This window comes from Ochotona curzoniae, unplaced genomic scaffold (genome assembly GCF_017591425.1).
Source record: "Ochotona curzoniae isolate NIBS_2020 unplaced genomic scaffold, NIBS_Ocur_1.0 patch366, whole genome shotgun sequence".
Classification (NCBI taxonomy): domain Eukaryota; kingdom Metazoa; phylum Chordata; class Mammalia; order Lagomorpha; family Ochotonidae; genus Ochotona; species Ochotona curzoniae.
In genome coordinates, this window is record NW_024466935.1 from 63674 (window position 1) to 85114 (window position 21441).

The 21441-nt window shown below is 35.9% G+C and overlaps 1 protein-coding gene across 2 annotated transcripts in view; it reads left to right on the forward strand.

The window, feature by feature from the left end:
* The window catches only part of LOC121167438 (NADPH oxidase 4), a 136182-nt gene that overhangs the window by 53663 nt on the left and 61078 nt on the right, over positions 1 to 21441 (forward strand). For both annotated transcript variants that reach the window (XM_040996831.1, XM_040996833.1), the window contains exons 9-11: positions 14073 to 14289; positions 16417 to 16581; positions 16713 to 16775. In XM_040996831.1, the coding sequence (XP_040852765.1) occupies positions 14073 to 14289; positions 16417 to 16581; positions 16713 to 16775 (445 nt within the window). The remainder of the gene's footprint in view (positions 1 to 14072; positions 14290 to 16416; positions 16582 to 16712; positions 16776 to 21441) is intronic.

Here is a 21441-nt window from a genome sequence, read left to right on the forward strand (position 1 = left end):
TGGATAACGCTCAAACTCCACAAGGAACAATGTTTTGGTACCAACCCAGGTCCAAGCACACTGAACCAAAGGTTTGTGAATTCATTCACAGCCCTCCTAATACAGATGCGTATGACCAATACTAGATAATGTTGCCTGGTAACACTACTGGCACTTCCTACTTAGCCTGAAATATTCCTGATGATAGGGCGTTTAGAAGTAAGTTAAGACACATTTTTAGTTTTTTCCTTCAGTCTGTGTCTATCCTTTCTTTGTAACTCTGCCTTTCAAATATATAAACAAACAGACAAATGAAAAAAAAAAAACAAGATTTAAAAATAGCTTAATCAACTCTGTTTCCCCATAGGAAAATGAGTTGCTGAAATTGAATCAATAAATTATCAATTCAAACATAGGCGTTGTGACTTGGAAACGGCTGGTTATTACCTAATTGCTATGTCTTTTTGGAGTAATTTGTACTTCCAAAAATTTGATCTTAATATTTTTTTAAAGGTCATTATGTTGACTTATTTGGGATCATAATCCCTGGATCAAATAAAAGAGCATCATTTATTTGATAAATAATTATACATTCCTTTGTCTTGTGTTTCACTAAACTAACTTTAAAAATAGTTGTTTCTTTGCAATCTTAAAAAGCCTTTTTTTTCAGATTTGGTTCAGACATTTTATGCTTTAAAATTATATTGAAAATTCTATTTTTGAGGAAAAAAGGCATATTTAACTTTGGCCTTTTTTTTTTTTTACAACTGAGTCATAGGCAGATGATGTTACACAGATAATAAGGTATTAATAGTAGCAGTTATCTATAATTAACCTATTGCATCAAATAAAAAACAGTTCTAACATTTAAGTAAATATCCAACACATGTAAAACATAAAAAGCATTTTATTTTGCACAGTTTTTTTTCTGTGAAATTTTGAATAAAGTAACTTAGAATATGCTTATGGTATAAGAATAAAATACTACTGATTTTCCCACTTGCTCAAAATGGAAAATCCTGTTTTTGAAAAAAATATGTATTCTAGTAAGTTTGTTTGATTTTTCTTGTGCTGATATTTGGAACTTATATGTATCTTTATTTTTGAAATGAATAGTTTATTTATTTCTCTCATGTTCTGTTGTATAAGTGAAGTGTACTTGTTCAAGGACACCTTTCTGGAGTTGCAGTGAGATTTCTGCTACATGGTATTATTAGGTTGGAGCAAAAAAGCACCATTGACTGGCATTTATTCCTCCATCAATGTGCTAAGTGCTGTAAGGTGTAGAAGAGCAATATATTACGATCTCCTGTGTCCCAGTATAGATAATTTAATACAAAAACTGGAGCAAGGATATTTATGTTGTATATATTGTAAATGTAAGCATTTTATTTTCAAATATTCTAATCATTTAGAGAGTTGAAGGCTCAATTGAGCTAGAAATTTTATAGTATTTTAGGCCTCAAGTAATTTGAATTGTTGACTAGTTTATTTCACATAAGCAAAGCAGTTGTTTCACGTGGATACGATTGACTTTTTCTCTAGGGTATTAGGTTTGGAAGGCAACTTAAGGGATAGCTGAATCAAGTTCCTGTCTCTGTAGTTTTCTTTTTAATGTCAAGAGATTTTACCTTTTAAATTAAAAAGATTTATTTTATTTATTTAAAAGGAGAGAGTGTGGAGGCCAGGGAGGGAGGAGAGAAATGAGAAGCAATGAGAGAAGATTTGTGTCTGTTATCTGAGGGCTTGCTTCTTCAGTGCCCGGGTGACATCAGGAGCTCCCAGTTCAGGGATCTTGGGGGAGAGACTCAGACGCCAGCACTTAACAGGCACCTGCTTCCTGTCAGCCTACACATTTGTACGAAGCTGTAAGTCAAAGTGAAATTTGTACTTGAACTCAAGCATTCTGACAGGGACACAGGTGATTCAAGCAGAGTCTCATCTGCTATGCAAGTTCCTGCCTCCAATTTTCCTTTGTTTAATAAGACATAGAACTGTTGAAGAACCCACATTTTCTTTCTTCATCAACAAGGTGATTGGATGAACATATAGTTAAAACTGTTTAGCATATCAAAAGATTGTCCATGTGAAAGACAACACTTAATGTAACAAAAATTCTAAAATCCACTGAATTGTAGCAACATAGGTTTTCCTTAAGATTTATATCTTCTACCTGGGAATTTTTCTCCTTATTTTTAACATGTGTTTCTAAAGGATGTGCTGCATAAGATATACTTCAGTTGTAAAGACTTTTGAAAGAACGTAATCCCAAATTGTTTCTTCTAGACATGTATTAAACTAGGTGTTTCTTCATTTTCATTTGAAATACTTTAGTGATGAAAGAGATAATGGAGAGGAACTAGGAAAATCACATAGCTCTTAATATAGGAGCTTAAACTTGCTTCGTTGAAAGACGTGAGGGAGTACATTGTCATTTGGCACCTTTGCTTCTGTAGTTTTACCTTAGGCAACACTCCCACTGACCCACCACCAGTTGATAGTGGTTGTACTTAACGTTTTTATTTAAATGAAAGATTATAATGTCTTGATTCTGGACAAGATAGTGGGAGAAGATCCTGTATGTATCTTGCAATGGGAGTTAATTAATGCTGTAGATGTTTTTATGTGCAGCTCTGCTGGACCTCTGAGTCCATTGTTATTGTATGGGTAATTTCTCTATTGTTTATTTGCACAGTGTTCTCAGCCATTTGGGACTGCCTGTTGGCAGCAGATAACTTAGAGTTTTTACATTCTACTCAAATAATGTGTTAAGGGAATTTAAGATGAATTGTTTTCCATGTATATGTTTCTGAAGACATTATTCTTTAAACACGGTGGGCAGCCTTTGTCAATGATGACATTAATGAAACACAGATTATATTGGCTTCCTAGATTAGACTAGAAAAGTTAACCAACATCACACAAATATTTGTGAGGGTAGCTTTACTGCGCTGATTTAAAAGCCCTTTATTTCTGTTAAACTCTCAGGAAGAATAAACTAAAGCTACACAACTATTAGGGATTGCAGGTATTTATATAATTAAACATTGTTGATTCCCACGTGTGTTATCATTCGTGAGAGAGAGGATTGGTGGCTTATTCTTGGTTTGTTCTCTCAATGAGCACAACAGTCACCTTGTATTTCATTAAGCTCTGTTTCCAATTTTTTCCTCCTTGCTTCTAGATTTACAGTGACCATATAATTTACTGATCAAGAGAAACCCTTTTGAGATGAAAGGAGATATTTATATAATTAAGGAATGAGGACTGCTTTATGTGTGGATCATGGGCAGAATAACAATCAGTTCTAGCATTGGACAGGGGCTCTGCTTTAGGTTCTTTGGAGCAAGAACCTTATACATCCTATCTTTGCTTAGAGAATAATTACATGTTCCCTATAACGGGAAGTAGTAATGAGGATTTGGTTGTTCGTATTATGGGCCAAGTATATTCCTTTGCTATCTTGTTCTAACATTTCCTTAGATGACTCCCTCTCTCCCTCCCTCCCTCCCTTCCTTCCCTCCTTCCTTCTTTTTTTCTATTCCATAAAGATATACTTATTTATTTGAAAGATAGAGATACAAAGAGACGGGGAGGGAGGGAGGCAGAGAGAGAGTTCTTCTACCACTACCTAAGTACCTGTAATGGTCAGGACTGAGCAAAGCTGAAACTAGGAACTCCATCTGGGTTTTCCTTATGTGTATCAGGGGTATATGCACTTGCACCATCTTCCACTGCTTTTCCCAAGCTGGAAGTGACCTGGATCAGAAATGGAATTGCTGGGCATGAACTGGCACCTCTATGGGATGATGGCGTTCCAGGGGATAGCCTTCCCACTTTGCCACAACCTCAGTGCCTAAATACCTTATTTGTAACGGATTTGATACTATTGTTATCTAGCTGATATTCATTATTTTTATCATTCTTCCGGTAGAGTAGGAGTTTTAATCTTGGATTCTTAATTTCTAGGAGTCTTTGAGTAAACTGAGAGCATCTATAAATGTCTAAATGCATTCATACACTACACACAGATGTACAGATAGGCATACATACACATTTTTATTGAGATTTATAACACACTTGTACATTCTCTGTTTGAAAGGGTTCCCCAACTTTTGTAAGCTTACCAAAGTTGTATGGCATCCAAAAATATTTTTAATTACTAAGCTGAAGACTTCTAAAGCTGTATTTAAACTAGATAGCTATAATATTACTTTAGCCGATTTTATATCTCCTATTTGCATTTTAACAGGCTAAAAAAACCCACTGGGTTATGATTTCACAAGTTTCTTTTCACATAAAGACAAGGGGAAGGGCCCATCACAGTAGCCTTGTGGCTAAAGTCCTTGCCTTGAATGCACTGGGATCCCGTAGGGGTGCTAGTTCTTATTGCAGCGGCCCCGCTTCCCATCCAGTTCCCTGCTTGTGGCCTGGGAAAGCAGTTGAGAACGACCCGAAACCTTGGGACCCTGAACCCAAATGGGAGACCCGGAAGAGACTCTTGGCTTCAAACTGGCTCAGCTCCATCTGTTGTAGCCGCTGCTTGGGGAGTGAACCATCAGATGGATGATCTTTCTGTTTCTCCTCCTCTCTCTATATCTGACTTTGCAATAAAAACAAAGAAGTCTTTTAAAAAAAGACTAATGGAAGGAGAACTATCCCTAAAGAAATAGTAATAAACTTAACAATTTTATAACTCATTGAAAAATAACATTGAAATCACTCATTATTTCAATATTTTATGTAGTTTCATATGTGAGAAGGACACAGATACACTTAATTTTTGTTTTAACATACATAGCAACATATGGTTAGTATTGCTATCACCTCTGTTGGACACATTAGGAAATGCAGGACGTAAATTAAAATAAATGGCTGTTCAAACCCTGTTTTCTGGTAGCTGAGGTGGTAGGATTGAACCAATGAGGTATGGCCCTACAACATATGTTTCTTTTATTTTTTTCCATGGATGATTGGATTATATGTTCATTTGTTTTTGGTGTGTATGTATGCCAATGAGTGAAATTATTTGTGTGAATGAAAAGCTATGGCATCTTCTTAACTCTGTATGTTAGGAAAGGGAAGCCTTCAAAAAGTTTTTTGGATATACATATTATAGAAAGTTTTGGATTTCAATTTTTTTTTAACCTGTAAGGATTTTAGTTCTATTTAGCACTAACTTTCTGAAATCACCTCCTGTGTGTGTGTGTGTGTGTGTGTGTGCGTGTATGTATCTAAGAAAGAAGATTTTGTTACTTGTTTGTGACTTCAATTTGTTACTATTGTATTGATTCTAAGATTCTGAAAGAAAAATTGGATGCGGCCTGTTACAGATTAACATGAAAATGCCTTCATTTTGGTACAATTTTATAAATGTTTTCAAAACCATGTGACCCTATTATGGTTTATATTTATAAATATAATAGCTTTAAGATAAAGCTAATCATGAAATTATCCTTTTGCGATACTTTTTTCCCCCAAGATTGTTTCATATAACAGAGAAGTAACAGTAAAAGAAGCTGGATTCTAGACTAAAACTGATCCCATAGGAAAAAAAGCCTGTCTATATATATCCTCAGAGTATGCATTTTTCAACTGATTTTAAAAAAAGCAAAAAAAAGAGAGAGAGAGAGAGAAAGACATTATTTACCATATTAAAAACACCAAGTCTACATATCTCAGGAACCATTAACATCTAACATAATTTTGCCATAAATTTTCTCCATCAGTTAAATGCCAGATCAAGTTAACATTCAAGTTGTGAGAGGTGAATTTGATAATGTAATCCCAAGGTCAATAAAATATCCCAAGTAACCATGCAATTTTCTTTGATTTGCTTAGTGTTTTAAGCTAAATTTTGCATTTGAATGATTTGAAACAAACTGCTTGAATTCCTGGATTATGATAGAGAAGAAACAGGATTGATTGTTGGATGCTCTCTAAGGCGATCTTGAGCAAATCCATATTGTTTGCTTTTTTTCCTCTTTAAGATTATTTATTTGGGTTCTTAAAGAAAAAAGTGAGTTGGGAAGCCTGTGCAATACAACTTAACTAGCTAATCCTCCACCTTCCAGTAGTGGCATCACAAATAGACACCAGTACATGTCCCGGCTGCTGCACATCCCATCCGGCTCCCAGCTTACCATAAGCTATGACCTAGGAAAGCAGTGGAAGATGGCTCAAAGCCTTGGGATCCTGCAATCATGTAGGAGGCCCTGGAGAAGCTCCTGGCTCCTAGCTTCAGGTTTCCTCAGCTCTGGCATTTGCAGCCATTTGAGGAGTAAACCAGCTGATGGAAGATGTTTCTCTCTTTCTCCTTTTCTCTATAAATATGTCTTTCCAATAAAAATGAATCTTTTTTGAAAAAAATGGTTATTTATTTGAAAGTCAGAATTACACAGGAAGAGGGGGAGAGGGAATGTACTATTTGCTGGTTCATTCCATAAATGTCCACAATGGCAAACTCTGAGCCAAAGTGAGGCCAGAGCCAGGAGGTAAGATGCAGGAGCTTCTTTCAAGCCATCTTCTCCTGCTTTTTAAAACTGTCAGTGGGGAATTGGTTCAGACGTAGAGCAGCTAGGCTGTCACAACCGGAAGCTTTACCAGGTGTTGGACAATGCTGGGCTTCTCAAAACCGTTTTCTATAGGACTTCCTCATTCACAGGATGAGGATAAAGAATTGTATTTCACACACCTGTTGGGAGAAAAAAATTAGAAAGTATACATTGAAATGACTATATTTTTAATATATAAAATTGGCTGAAAATTCTCTCCCTTTATATTAGCTAATTTACTTTTAAAAACTAGGTCAGTATAATTAATTACAGAAATAAGTTATGCCTTTTGACCAAGATTAAGTCTAGCTCTAAAATATCTTTCCCAGTAACCTAGAGCTCGTTCATGTATTGCATTCTCTTTTGGGTTAGTGAGAGGAATTTATGAGGCAAACAACCCTAGGCACTTTTTAGAAAACTGTCTATACCCTTTAAGGCTCACTACCCGGCTATTCAGTGATGCCAGCTCTTGCAGCTGAAGAAGAGCAACAGAGATAGCATAGAGGAAGAACAGTAATTGAATAGAAAAGATATTTATACAAACATCTTTGAGGGATGGCGTGTGGCATGGTGGGTCCGCTTAAGACACAAGCACCCCATGTCAAATTTCAGGTTCATGTCCCAGCTGCTGTGCTTCTGATCCAGCTTCCAGTGATATGTCTTGGAAAGCAGCAGGTTATGGTCCAAGTAGCTGGTTCTTGACACCCTTTTGGGAGACCAAATGATGTTCATGCTGTCTGGCTTTGACCTTGCCCAGCCTCAGCCCTTGCCAGCATTTGGGTGATGAACCAGAAGATAGGTGATATCTTTCTTAGTCTAATTCCTACCCTTTCTCTTAGGTATGTTGTTCAGATAAAAAAAAATCATTAAAAATAAAAGCAAGCTACTTGAAATTCTCTGGCAGTAGAAAAATTCATAAAAACATCATTTATCAAGAAATATAAAACTGTACGTGGTATAAAACATCAGGTAAATCGAAGAAGACATAATTTTATAGTTGAATTGCAGATGGACCCAGTGTCCCTTATCTCTAACGCCATTACATATCTGTGAGTTGCAATGTAAAAGAGAAAAAGAAAAAAGTCAGTGGGATGTGCTAATTAACCCACAAATACTTATGAGAGTAAGAAAGGTTTATGCTCCTCTTTATCCATGCAATCCCTTTCACATATCTCTCATTCATTTTTTATTTCCAGTTCCCTTTACGTCTTCCACTTACTCTCATAAAATAAATAGAACTAGGGCCCGGTGGGATGGCGCAAGTGGTTAAGGTCCTCGCCTTGCACGCCCGGGATCCCATATGGGTGCCAGTTCTATCCCGGCAGCCCCGCTTCCCATTCAGCTCCCTGCCTGTGGCCCAGGAAAGCAGTCCAGGATGGCCTAAAGCTTTGGGACCCTGCACCCGCGTGGGAGACCCGGAAGAGGCTCCTGGCTTCGGATCGGCATAGCATCGGCCGTTGTGCTCACTTGGGGAGTGAATCATCGGACGGAAGATCTTCCTCTCTGTCTCTCCTCTCTGTATATCCGCCTTTTCAATAAAAAAATAATAAAAATAAATCTTTAAAAAAAATAAGTAGAACTACATTATGTAACTTTTAGTGGGGAAAGTGCTGGATGTATAATTTTTCTTTTTTTTGAAACATTGTAGGTGATAATGAAGAATAATCGGTGTGTTTGTTTAAATTTGACCTGATTCTTACTTTGTTACTGTCTCTTGTCTTTCTTATTATCCAGGTGACAATTATTATGATAAAAAGCATTAGTATTTTAAAAAATGTATTTTATATTTGAGAGTGACCACAATAGCTGGGACTGGACCAAGCTAAAGCCAGGGGATTCATCTGGGTCCTCCATCTGAGTGGCACATGAGCAGGGAACTGGGTCGGGAGTGGAGTTGCTGGAACTCAAAAGGTGACCATATGTGATGCTGGTATCTCAAGCAGTTGCTTAGCCCATTAAACCACAGCACTTTACCTTGAGGAATTAGCTTTGTAGTGATAATTACTTGTTTTTTAGTATTATTTATTTTTGTTAGAAAGGCAAATATACAGAGAAAGGAGAGACAGAAAGATCTTCCATTTTCTGGTTCACTCCCCAAGTGGCTATAATCATCAAAGATGAACCAGTACAAAGCCAGAAGCCAGAAGCTTCTTCCAGGATGCCCCATGAGTGCAGGATCCCAAGGCTTCGGGCCATCCTCCACTGCTTTCCCAGACCACAAGCAGGGAGCTAGAAAGGAACTGGGGCAGCCAGGACATGATCCAGTACCTATATGGAATCCCAGTTCATACAAGATGAGGACTTTTTAGCCATTAGGCTACAGTGCCAGGCCCCAGTAATTACTTTGTATTGCAGAGTGGCACATTTGTGTTCTGATGGTTGTGCTTTTCTGCAACTAAATTTTGTTTTAATTATGAGACAAAACATTCTTTATTTCCTGCTTGTTTTGATTTTTCCCTTGTAGAATGAATTAGGTCATTCTTAAATAAAATACACATTCTCCTTCCCACATCTTGTTTCCAAAATAATAAACAGTGTCCGTTTTATAGAAAAGTTATTTTTCTGCATAGTAACTATTTAACTATGTTATTCATAATAAATTTAATAGCTACTAGATTTGCTGGTGTATTTTCCTGTCAGCAGGATGAGAGTTAGGACTAGAGATATGCAGTATTACCTGCCAAAGGATGCCTTATAGTTGTATAGCTTCTATGTAAATATGTATTGGAGGTAGAAAGAATATATGCAAAACATTTCCATGCACATGAAATCATTTATGCTATAAGCTACATATTTTTATGTATTTTAATAATTTAAATTGTGATTTCATTTTTTCCAGTTATAGGGATAGAAATACCAAATTTTAAACCAAATATAAGAATGTACTCAGATATCAGAGCCTAGAAAGAAAATGCTTGGGAAGAAGTCACACTGGACAAGACAATTGGTTATTGTGGCAAAAGCTTTTGTGTCTTGACTTTTGAGTATTGTGTGTTTGGATAAAGTTTGGTTCAGGTTCTGGATGGGGTTAAAATCTCATGATGAATTTAGCAAGAGCGATGATGTGAGTCAAAGACGGCTCACTTCCTGCAAGTATGAATGAGCTAAATACCATTTAGCTAAAATTTTGACATCTACTTTAAAGGCAGGGAAGAGTTCAAGGTCTTTGTTTATTCAACCAGATGGAAGAGTCCTTTTTTGTTGTTTTTTTAAGGTTTATTTATTTATTTGAAAATCAGAATTGCAGGGACAGGGAGGAAGGCAGGGGGAGAAAGAGAGGAAGGGATGTTTTTCCATGCTAGTTGCTCCCTAGATGGCCACACTGCCAAGGCTGAGGAAGGCTCAACCACATGCTTCTTCCAGGATTTCTACATGGATAGCAGGGGCTCCTGCACCTGGGCCGCTGGCTGCATTTCCCAGAGGATTATCAGGAAACTGGATTAGATGTGGAGCAGCCAGTTTGCAAAATAATGCCCCTATTGGATGCTGCCACTTTACCTGCTACACCACAATGCTAGACCTCTCTCTTGTGTTTAAACAATTACAACATATAACCCATAAATTTCTAGTCATTTATTCTTCCAGTTAATGTTTATTAAACACCTGTTATAGGCTATAGGAAGTATTTTAAGCCCCTTGGGGGGAGGGGAACAAAAGCTTTGCCTTAAGAAGTGCACAAAATAGTGGCAGTTGCAGTGGATTTTGAAATTGAAAATGTTTTTATTTTCTTAAATTTGGTTTTTGTTTTGTTTTTACCTGTAACAAGGTGAAAACAACGGTCAGAAACATGTTTTTACTCTAAATAAAAAGACTTATGAAACAACATGCAGCAAAAAAAGTAAACTTCAAGGAAAACAATTTTTCTCTATTTTAATAAACTATTAAAGTCACTACATACATCAAGCTATTTGAAAATTTTGGTATGAAGCTAAGTAGTGATGAATTTATGGTTATACTTTTGCAGGTATAAAATTTTGGAATATTTAACTTTTTCAGTTAAATATTTTGTAATTATATATCTTAAACCAGCAGATTCATTTAGTGTGTTGTATTCTTTTTCTGAGTTTTTGACACCCACATATTAAAAACAACAAGAACAAGAACAAAAGAGAATGGCTGTAACACTAGTGAGGAGGAAAAAAGAATGAAGCTTATATATTTGAAACACTGGTGAATATGGAAAATACATGTTAAAATTGATATGCGTGTATGCTGTTGCTTGTGATGACAGTTTGAATGCTGACTCATTCTGCTTCCTGGTAATGCACCTGCAAGAACAGCAGTCAAGTGATTTTTTTCTGTATGTCTTCCCTTAGTCTTTCCCAGGCCATTGTCTCAAGTTGGCGAGGCATCAGACCGCCACTCAGTAACTTTTTTTTTTGCCTTCCTGTTTTTCATTTTTAAATGATCATTTATGTATGAAACACAGAGCAGCGTATACAAAAGGGTTCCACTTTTTTGATTCCTGGATGCACTTGCTGTATTAAGACAAATTAGGGAATAATTATTTGCTTAAAATTAACTCACTAGAAATGCAGGAAAGATCCATTATATACTAATAAATTACTGAAGGGATAATGGGATTTGGCAGAGAGAATGAATTTATTTAGGAGTAAATGCACAATACCTGATTGCTTCTGTTAATTTGTGAATAAATCACATGGCTTTGTCCACACTTCTCCCTCTTACTGGAATGCCTTTGTTATTGGTTTCAAATCTGATTCTGTATACTGCCATGTGCTGTAGCCGCTCAATTTAAATTAATTAAATGAACTAATACAGCCATGTTTGTAGTCTCATGGAGCTCCATGTTCCATGATTGTAAGCACAGATTTCAACCATCCCTGCCATCCCAAGAAGTTGTATGTGGTGCCTTACGTAGTTCCTCAAGGTAAAAGTCATATCATTTAAATTAATAACATTCCAGAATTGAGAATAAATGTAGAAAAGATGTATCTTAGTGGTGCATGGATGAGAAGAGTCAGGATTGTCTGATAGATGCTATTTTAACTGCTAAGAACACCAGTGCTTTCTTTGGCTGAGATGGCCTGAGGAAGCATATTGAATAGTAACAACAATGTCATTCCAGTGATTTTGTGTCTAGTAAAATGTCAATATGATTTAGAAGAAGGGATGAATAGCATCCCTTTGCCTGAAGTCAAGTTCCTAAATTATAAGCAGACCACTTTTACTTCTGTGCTTTTGTTCATTTTGAACTTCTTTCCTTAATATCGATCCAACTGACTTTGGGTTACCTAAATTTAGGGAGTGATAGGGTGACTATACATGCTGTACTCTGATTACTAATAAGTTAATCTCCTACCTAAGTGAAAGCCTTCGATTTTTCATTTGTATGATGAAGATAAAAGTATTTGTCTTATGTGATTGTTTTGCCTTAAAGTTTACATGAGGTAGATGTTTTTAAATTTTCTGACACTTGAAACTTAGTTAATAAATGTTAAATTCTCCATTTCCCTGTGTTTATATTAAATGTTTGTAAGAATCCAATGAATGTACTATATAATGAGAATGGAGAGCTTTGGATGTGAGTTATTCTTTTGCAATTAAATCTGTGGTCAGGTTCATATTTCCCTAAGCTATTTTATAAACTCGATTTTAAATTTCTCAAAGGATAGAAACTATAGTTTTGCTTCTCATTGAACTCTGTAGCACCATTTAGAGTATTGCAAAATGCATTATGCTAATGTTTGTTCAGCTTATGGCCATTAGAATATTGCCTAAGAATTCTGACCTGTTCACCCATCAACCATTATCCTTGTAAAAGTCAATAGCAGAAACATTTGAGTAAATCACTAACTGTATTGGAAGCAGAATCAAAATGATGGATCATCTAAGTATAACTTTCCAACAGTTATATTTGAGTAGAGCTTTGTGTGTAGACCAAGATAGATAAATCAGCTCACATTTGTATAATATCCATCAATTTATTGTGTAACTGGACTCTATCTACTGTATTCTTTTAAATGACCTAGGTATGTGTGTGGTCTATTATTATATAATATAATCCACTCCTTGGATGCCTTTGTATGTATTCAGTGCTTCCTGTTGACTTCTTCATGACTAGTTCATTGTTTTTATTGCTTGTCTAATTTTATATGAGAGGCAGAGAATAAACTGCCATTTTCTGGTTCGCTCACTAACTGCTCACAATGACTGGGGCTGGACAGGGTTTTGGCGAGGATTCAGTAATACAATCAACATTCCATGTAGATGGTGGAAACCCGCTTCCATATACCATCACCTGGATCTGTATTGGCAGGAAACTGGGGTTCAGGAACTGGAGCATAGAATCAAACAGGCACTCAGAGGTGGGATACAACTTCCTCCTTGCTAAGCTAAACAGCTGCTCCTAGTGATAAATTTTAAGGAAATAAACAAAGCAAAAAGGGAGAGAATAGAGAAAGAGAATGGAATCTATGGAAAGGAGGATAAAGGCAGTGGGTAAGGGGTGGAGAGCTGCTAAGTAACAGGAAAACCTATGCGTCATATAATGGATCTGTTATGAGCCATTATTTACAGATTGGCTTTCATTTTTAATTACTATCTTTTTGAAACCTTTATAGCTGTGACATACTTAATGCTGCAATTTTCAAGGTACCTTGAAAGGGTGATTTAAAAGTAATATCATCCAAACAAGGATAATTCTGGGAATGAAATTTTTAATACCTTTTAACATAAAAACAAAACACATTATAAAAATTTTCAGTGCTGTTCTAAATCTTCCTTTTAGCTTCAGGATTTCTGGTTGCAGCGCTGGTCTTTTTTAATGTGCTGTTAAATCTGACATTTAATGGACTATTCTCAGGAGGTAGATTTTAACCATCTACTGATAAGAAATATATAACTGAAAGCTCAATGATACGCCCTAAAACATTGCAAAATAGAAAAACGACATGAGAGATATTTTAAGATTTTAGATTCTGTCTTCTGATTAAGCTTCCTGGATGGTTCTGTTTTGAACAAGGTCAGAAGTCATCAAATCTAGGGCCTGGTTGCTTGCACAGAAATTGTCTTCAGGCTATAGGAGAGATATGCTTCTAATTCCTGTGGTTTTGTTTAATGTTGCTTTGTAAATCAACTATGTATATTTTATGCAAATTTAAGCAAATAAAAATATGATCTGTGTGTATTTTTCCTTTATGTTTTGAGGTACAGAAAAATATTACAGGGCTTAGTAATGGGAACATTTATATCTGATTGTGTGAATGTTTAACAAAGGCCGTCAAATACAAGAATATTTGTGCAGGTCACTTTTACTCTTTTCTGCCACTAATTTGCACCACTTAATTGAAGGATCAAAACATGTGTTGTAGTCCTGTGAATATAAAGAATATAAATATACATGAATATACATATAAAGAATAGAATGAAGTATTTAAGTTTTCTTCATTTTTCCTAAATGTTATTTGTAAGGAATGCATTTTAAGACGTGGGTAGAGTTAGCAAGAAAAACTGTTTACTTACTGTTCTCCCTTTTTCATCTGCTTGTTTATTTGTGTTTTTTAAATTAAATTTCAGAGGGCTGCTGAAGTATCAAGCTAATTTAGATACCCACCCTCCTGGCTGCATCAACCTTAACAGGACTCCCTCTCAAGACATTTCCTTACCAGTGCAGCACTCAGAACATTTGCATGAACCTGTCTTGGGAGGATTTTCAAAACCAGAAGTACTTGCTCAAAACATCTCTGTGAACATTTGTGTGGAAGAGCCCAGGTTCCAAGCTAATTTTCCACAGGTCAGATTTATTCTATGTTTGATTCCTCTAAGTTCTGTGCCTTCTTGCAGTTGAATGTTAAAATAAAGCATGTTCTTGATGCTGTTTCATGTGTGATACTATATCTGAGGTTATAACGTACTCTGTTGTTCTGTGATTATAGTTTCCTGAGATTTCAAAAAAAAAAAGACCCAAGTTATTACAGAATATATAAGCAGGAAATTTGTGCTTGACAGATGATCTTTGCATACTATGCATACGATGGCCTTGCCATTTGCTACCATAGAGATTACAGACTTCCAATCCACTGGGACAGGCACGTTGAGGGGTAACCATTGTAGCACAGCATGCTACACTTCGGACATCCGCATGGCATATCAGAGTGCTTGGAATTGAGTCCCATCTCTCCTTGGTATCTAGTTTGTTACTAATGCACTTTGTGGAAGTAGGTGATAACCCAAGCGATGTGGAAGACTTAGACGGATTTACTTGCCTTTGGTTTCAGACTGGCCCCGTCTTGGCTAATGTGGCTATCTGGGGATTCAAACAGAAGAGGGACAACCTCTCTGCTGGTCTATCCCTTTCTCTGTCACTCTGCCTTAAATTAAAGTAACTTTAAGAAGAAAGACATGTTTAATAGTTGACACAATAATATCAAGTATTATGTGATTTTGCATTAAAATATCATAATATTATAACTAATAAAAATGATAAAGCCAGTTTATTGAATGCTTAATATCTGCTTGACCCTGTGCTAAAAAATTCTGCATGTGAAATTTCCTCCAGTATATGCAGTGGAAGCATTCTCAATGTTCTGCTGAATACTTTGACTAAATTCTTTGTTGAGCTTGTAAACCATAGAGATATTGTACAAACTTTGGGTTTTGGCTAAAATGGTTGCTCTTGGAAAATTCTTCCTTCAGGTACCCAACAAATAGTTTAGTAAATGGGAATTATCCACATGTATGTTACACCCTGTACCATTAGTACCAGGTAGAAAAAAGGAACAATGTTGTCAGAAATCTGTTTTAGAAAGAAATGAAAGAGAAGTAAAAAGCTAGACTGATTTTGAAGATTACTTTGGAATAAATACATTAACATGGTATTAGTGTAAGAGTAGCTAGTACTTAGTTATTATGTATTACTAATTATTAGCAACATACAATTTTAGTAATATGCCATTTACTAAAATTACTAATTAATAATTACATGTTAAATATCACATAAATATTTCATCATTAAGTAATAATCTGCTATTATTAATTATTACAATAGATATCTGTTAGACTTACAGTTTTTAAAAGTTTCCTGAATTTCATATGAAGGGAAAATATGGTGACCCCATTTACTTATGAGGGACCTCATGATTCTGAATCCCACATTTTTGCCATACTTACCCTTCACACAAAGTTTGACTATGTGTTATCTGAATGGAAAGTAGGCTGTTTAAACGGTGATGGAAATAAGATTTTAAAAAGTGACCATTAAAATGAATTTCAGTGGGAGGCCTTAGGGAGATGAGAGAGGTATAGACTGAGGCTCAGTCACTTCTCAAAGCACAGTATCTTGGCTCAGAGCCAGGAGTGAAAGAGTCATTCAAAACTGTTGTCCAATTCTAAATGGTATTTCTGCTCATATTGTAAAAGCAGGTGAACAGCACACCTAGACTACACCATTTCAAAATATTTGCATGTACATACCTGATATATACACATATATTATGCATGGATATCTTGAGCATTAAGACATCTAAGGTTTTCTTTCCTAAATAAAGAGCAAGACAAGGACTCTTTTTTCTAAAATCATGGCCACTTTAGTTTGAGCTTTATAACTGCTTTTTTTTCTCTCTTTAATTAAATATATTGTGAACATACGTTATTTGTTCCTGTTCATTTAGGGTATGTGAAAGAATGAAACCTTAAGAGTTACTGTTAATTGGCCTGGGTGTGAAGGTGGGGGATGGAATTCCTTCTCTCTTATAGTTTTCTTTGATTTGCAGTGTCATTAATGTCTAACTCATGTTTCTTTTTATTGCCTAAAATAGCAATAATTTTTTTACTGAAATGTGTAATTTAAGCCGTCTGTCAGGATAAATATTCCTATAAAATAAGAATTACTTGAAGTACATTCTCAACAATTCTCCCTTAGACTTGGCTTTGGATTTCTGGACCTTTGTGCCTGTACTGTGCTGAAAAACTTTACAGGTGTATCCGGAGCAATAAGCCAGTCACGATCCTCTCAGTCATAACTCATCCCTCAGATGTTCTGGAAATCCGAATGTTCAAAGAAAATTTTAAAGCAAGACCTGGACAGGTGAGTCAGTGGTCGGCAACTTATAAAAGGTTCCTTTATAATTAAAAAAAAAAATTGACAGGCATAAATAACATCATTGTTATAGGTGATTTTCTTTCTCAGTCGTTTAAAATAATTTTTTTCCCTTTTAGTATATCATCCTACACTGTCCCAGTGTGTCTGCATTAGAAAATCATCCATTTACCCTCACAATGGTAAGAGAGTTGGTTCTTGATGTTTTACAAAATTTTGAATGCGGTTTTTATTTTTTTTTTGCGTCACATTTATAAAATCATTCTTTGCTACTATAGCCATAATGGCTAAGTAAGCTATCTTTTTTATACATAAAATTATTTATCTGTTTCGAACATTTTAGATTATGCATTCTTATGAGTTCACAACTTTGCTACTATGTTTCATTGTTTTTAATGACAGTTTTCTACAATAGAAAAATATTAGATTTATTTAATATTCTCACTCATGGCAATATGTGGGCTTTGTTCAATTTCTAGCAGCAGTTTGAGAATGCATGTATGGTAAGAGGTCAGAAAAAATGATATTAAAATGTTGATATTTAGGGGTGATGTCCTTAGAATGGTAGTGATTTTCAGATTAAAGACATTAGTCTAGTTGAACATTTGGAAAGTTTGGGCAAGTTACTTTATCTTTTTGTGTGTTTGGTTCTTGGGTATAATTAAAAGGTAAAAACTGCTCCTATTCATTAATTTGTTGTGGGTTTAAGTGAGCTACTGCAGATAAAGCATCCTAAACAATACCTGGCGCTTAGAAAATATAGGAAAATGTAAATATGTGGCAACAATTGTTATGACTTTTATTTTCAATCTGAGTTTGCTGTTTGAAACAGATACCTGTCAAGACAGCTAAATCAGGAGAAAGCTTTATTTTTGTGAGTCAGAAAGAAAATGTTAGATGGTTATAGAAAATTCAGAAAGCATTCAATAGAATTTCTTTATAAATGAGCAAAAAAACTACTTTTGCTTCATGTATTCTAAAACTTAGCAAACTTGTTTATTAATAATTAAGAAAAAGTGCTGTGGCTTCCAGTGAAATAATTAGCAGCATCCTGTTTTATTACGAAAGATGGCAGTGCTGATCTTCCCTGGGACAGAGTTCATTTATAATTGCTTGTTGGTAGTGATGACTGATGAATCTAAACATCCTTTCATCTGGTGCTGTGTTCTGTGGCTGGCCAGACTATGCATAGAATTGAACAATGGAAGCTTAAAGCCTTTTGGACACAGCTCTCATCAGCAGCCAAGTAGCAATGTCATGCCCACTGTTCTTTCAAGATTGCTAACATGATCGAGGAGGACATCCTATCATTTTGCTTCTTGTTACAGTTGTAAGATTTGTTTCTATCTCTTCCATCATATATCCTAAACCTGAATCTGGTGACCAGAAAAAAGAACCGAAAAGCAAGATTAGACAAGGAAGTTTGCCTCTTAAGAAAAGTCACGTAATCTTATAATTGTAAGAAACTTAAATGTTGACATTGTATTTTAAAGATTGTTTCTTCACCATGGGTTTAAATGATTAGAAAGAGATTTTTAAAAATTCTACTGAATTTTTCCTTAAACTAAGTGATGTCCCTTAGGTACATCAAGCTTCAGAGCTGTCTCTAACTTGGGAAGGTAAAGCCAGAGAAAAGGGACCATTACAAGGATTTAGAAGAAATGCTTCCTGGTGAGGTGGCACTCAGATATAGTTGACCTTCAAGTCACACTCTGAGTCAGATGTTTGAGATCCTCTGCCTGTTTCTTCCTAGCAGAGAAAAGGAAGAATAAATGGGCCTCTGTCTGAAGTAGCTGGGGAAAAAACTGCCAAAGACAACTCTGCACAATTTGTGTGTTATATCTGGTTTGAGAAAAGAAGTGATTTTTTTTTACACCCTGTCTCCCATTATCCCACTCTCAGTACTAACACTAATATAAAATTACTTTTTGGACAAAAGTTACCGATATTTCTCAGATTTGTGTAGTAACCTCCAGATGACACACAAATTAAATCTACAGTTGATGTTTTGTGTTTACATTCATCATTTTAAATATTTTTGTTTATTTATATCTTAATAAACCATAAATCAAGGTACAATTTTAAAAGCATATAAACATATTAAGCTGTTAGTAATGGTTTCCAAAACAATATTTTAAAGTAAAGCAAATTATTTTTGTCAGGCCATTTGTTTTCCATTCTGTATGTAAGTTTAGGAAATGGCTTGTAGTCTTCAAAGATTTGGGAGTATAGTTGGTTCACTATACTGTACCCCCCCAAGGAGTTCCTGGTTTTATATTTGCAAAAACAAGTAAATCTTTTTTTTCTTTAAAGATTTATTTTTAATTTTTATTGGAAAGGCGGATATACAGAGAGGAGAGACAGAGAGGAAGATCTTCTGTCCTATGATTCACTCCCCAGGCGGCTGCAACGGCTGGAGCTGAGCCAATCCGAAGCCAGGAGCCTCTTCTGGGTCTCCCACGTGGGTGCAGGGTCCCAAAGCTTTGGGCTGTCCTCACCTGCTTTCCCAGGCCACAGGCAGGGAGCTGGATGGGAAGCGGGGCTGCCGGGATTAGAACCTTAGAACCGGCGCCCATATGGGATCCTGGGCGTGCAAGGCGAGGACCTTAACCATTGCGCTATCTCGCTGGGCCCAAGTAAATCTTGTTATTACATTGAAATGGATTTGAGTAAAACCAATTATTTTAAACTCAATTTTACATTATGTTGCTATGTAAATTACTATCTTCTTATCATTTCCTTTTCGTTCTACTATTTTTTTTTTCTTAAAGATTTGTTCATTTTTATTGGAAAATCAGATACACAGAGAAGAGGAAAAACAGCAAGATCTGTCTGCTTATTCACTCCCCAAGTGGCCACAATGGCTGGAGCTGATTCCCTCCAAAGCAAGGAACTTCTGGGTCTCTCATGTGGGTTCAGAGTCCCAGGGCTTTTTGGCCATCCTCAACTGCTTTCCCAGGTCACAAGCAGGGAGCTGGATGGCAATTACGGCTGCCTGGATTAGAACGGGCACCCATATGGGATCCTGGCATATTCAAGGCGAGGACTTTAACCACTAGTCTATAGTACTGGGCCCAGTATTGCTACTTTTACTTGACACTTGTATGCGGAATGCATGCTTTTAAACATGTTTTTATTTCACATCCATGAAGGGTTCCTTTGAAGTAAAAATTTTCACATCAACTTCCCATAAGGTGATCCTCACTATAGAGCATTTGTATATCTTATCTTTGTTGAGGGTAATAATCCTGAGTAATTAAGTACCTAAGAAATTCTTTCATAATCTTTGCAGCTATTGTGTTATTTAACTTGTACAGCATTCCTGTGAGGCAAGTATTGCTGACTGTATCTGATGCAGAAAGTAATATGGCCCAGGGAAATTTAATAACTATGCCCAAATCACACAGCTCGTTACTTATGGAGTTGAGAAGCAGACACAGCACTGCCTGGCTGCAAGGCGTGTTACCTGCTGTTGTGAGCCGCTTCGGTCTTGCTTCTCTCCCTGTTGATGTCTAGTGATTTCCTGTTGCTTACCTATTACTTTCGAACTTTCATGATTTTGGAGTTATAAAAACAAAAGATATATATATATGTATATTTAAGAGAGAGCTATATTGAAAATAAAAATGTCTTTTTAAGGGAAATATTTAATAAATTAATAAAATAAATTTAATAAATTGATAAATATTTAATAAATTAAAATATAAAATTACATTCTTGAGAGAGACAGACAATAGTATAGATAATGCATACTACTAACCTTTTCTATTATTGTGCAGAGGTGAAAGATCACATGAATTCACCTGCTTGAAAACTCTAATAATAACTTTCATGTATTATGCCAGAGTTGCAATCAAATCTATGGATACAGTTGTCACAAATTTTTGAAATGCAGGTTAAGCCTTTGAAAATGAAAACACATCCTCCAAATACAAAAGATAAGGCGCAGAAATGCTGTGCAAAGAATAACTAAGCTTTCGCCCTTGATTTGTGAGGAATCCAAATTTGGAATTTGGTTACTTCAGATGCTTTGATATTTCCTGTCATGACATCACCCTTTCCACACAAGGGAGATGCACTGACTTAGTGGGTTTCCCCAGGAAGTCGTAATTGTTTTCTGCTGTGTACCAAATTTATCTCAAGGCTGAGTCTCAATACATGGTTGCAGACCACAAGATTGACAGAAATCAGAGGGCATTGTGTATTATTAGACTGTGAACTTCGGAATTCAGCTTCCTGAAGCCGACCTGGAGCCCCTAATTATGAGTAGAATAGCTTACACATGAGAATTAAGGGGCTTAGTTTATTTCCTTATAATGGCAAATTCTCTGCAGTCATTCCAAATGTTAAGTATTCATTGAATTATTTTCTGGTAATGACTTAGGGACCAAGGCATGGATGTAACTAATTTTTGCCTCATTTTGCAGTAAACTGTGGCCATGGACTGGTTTAGATGCAGAGCTTGGGGGAAACTCATAATTTACCTCTTACAATTTACCAGTCTTTATCATGAATAAGGTATTAGTTGAGCTTTTTTGGAAACTAAATGAAAGTACACATGTGCATGTTGGACATTTGCTAAAACTATACCAGCAAAACACAACGTTTAGTAATGGTTGAGGCACTGAGACATCAGGTAGAACTTGGTGCTGTAGTAACCATGGAAGCCTCAGAAGATTGGACAGGAGCTGTATTGTTGAGATGATCATTGAAAGCTATCATGTTATCTTGTTTTAAAATAATGTCTTATTTTAATGTAAAAGGCATAATTTTTTTTTTTTTATCCCTCGAGTGACCAGTCCTTGCAATTGAGATGCCTCCCAAGAGGTACATTTACGCGTAGGCCAG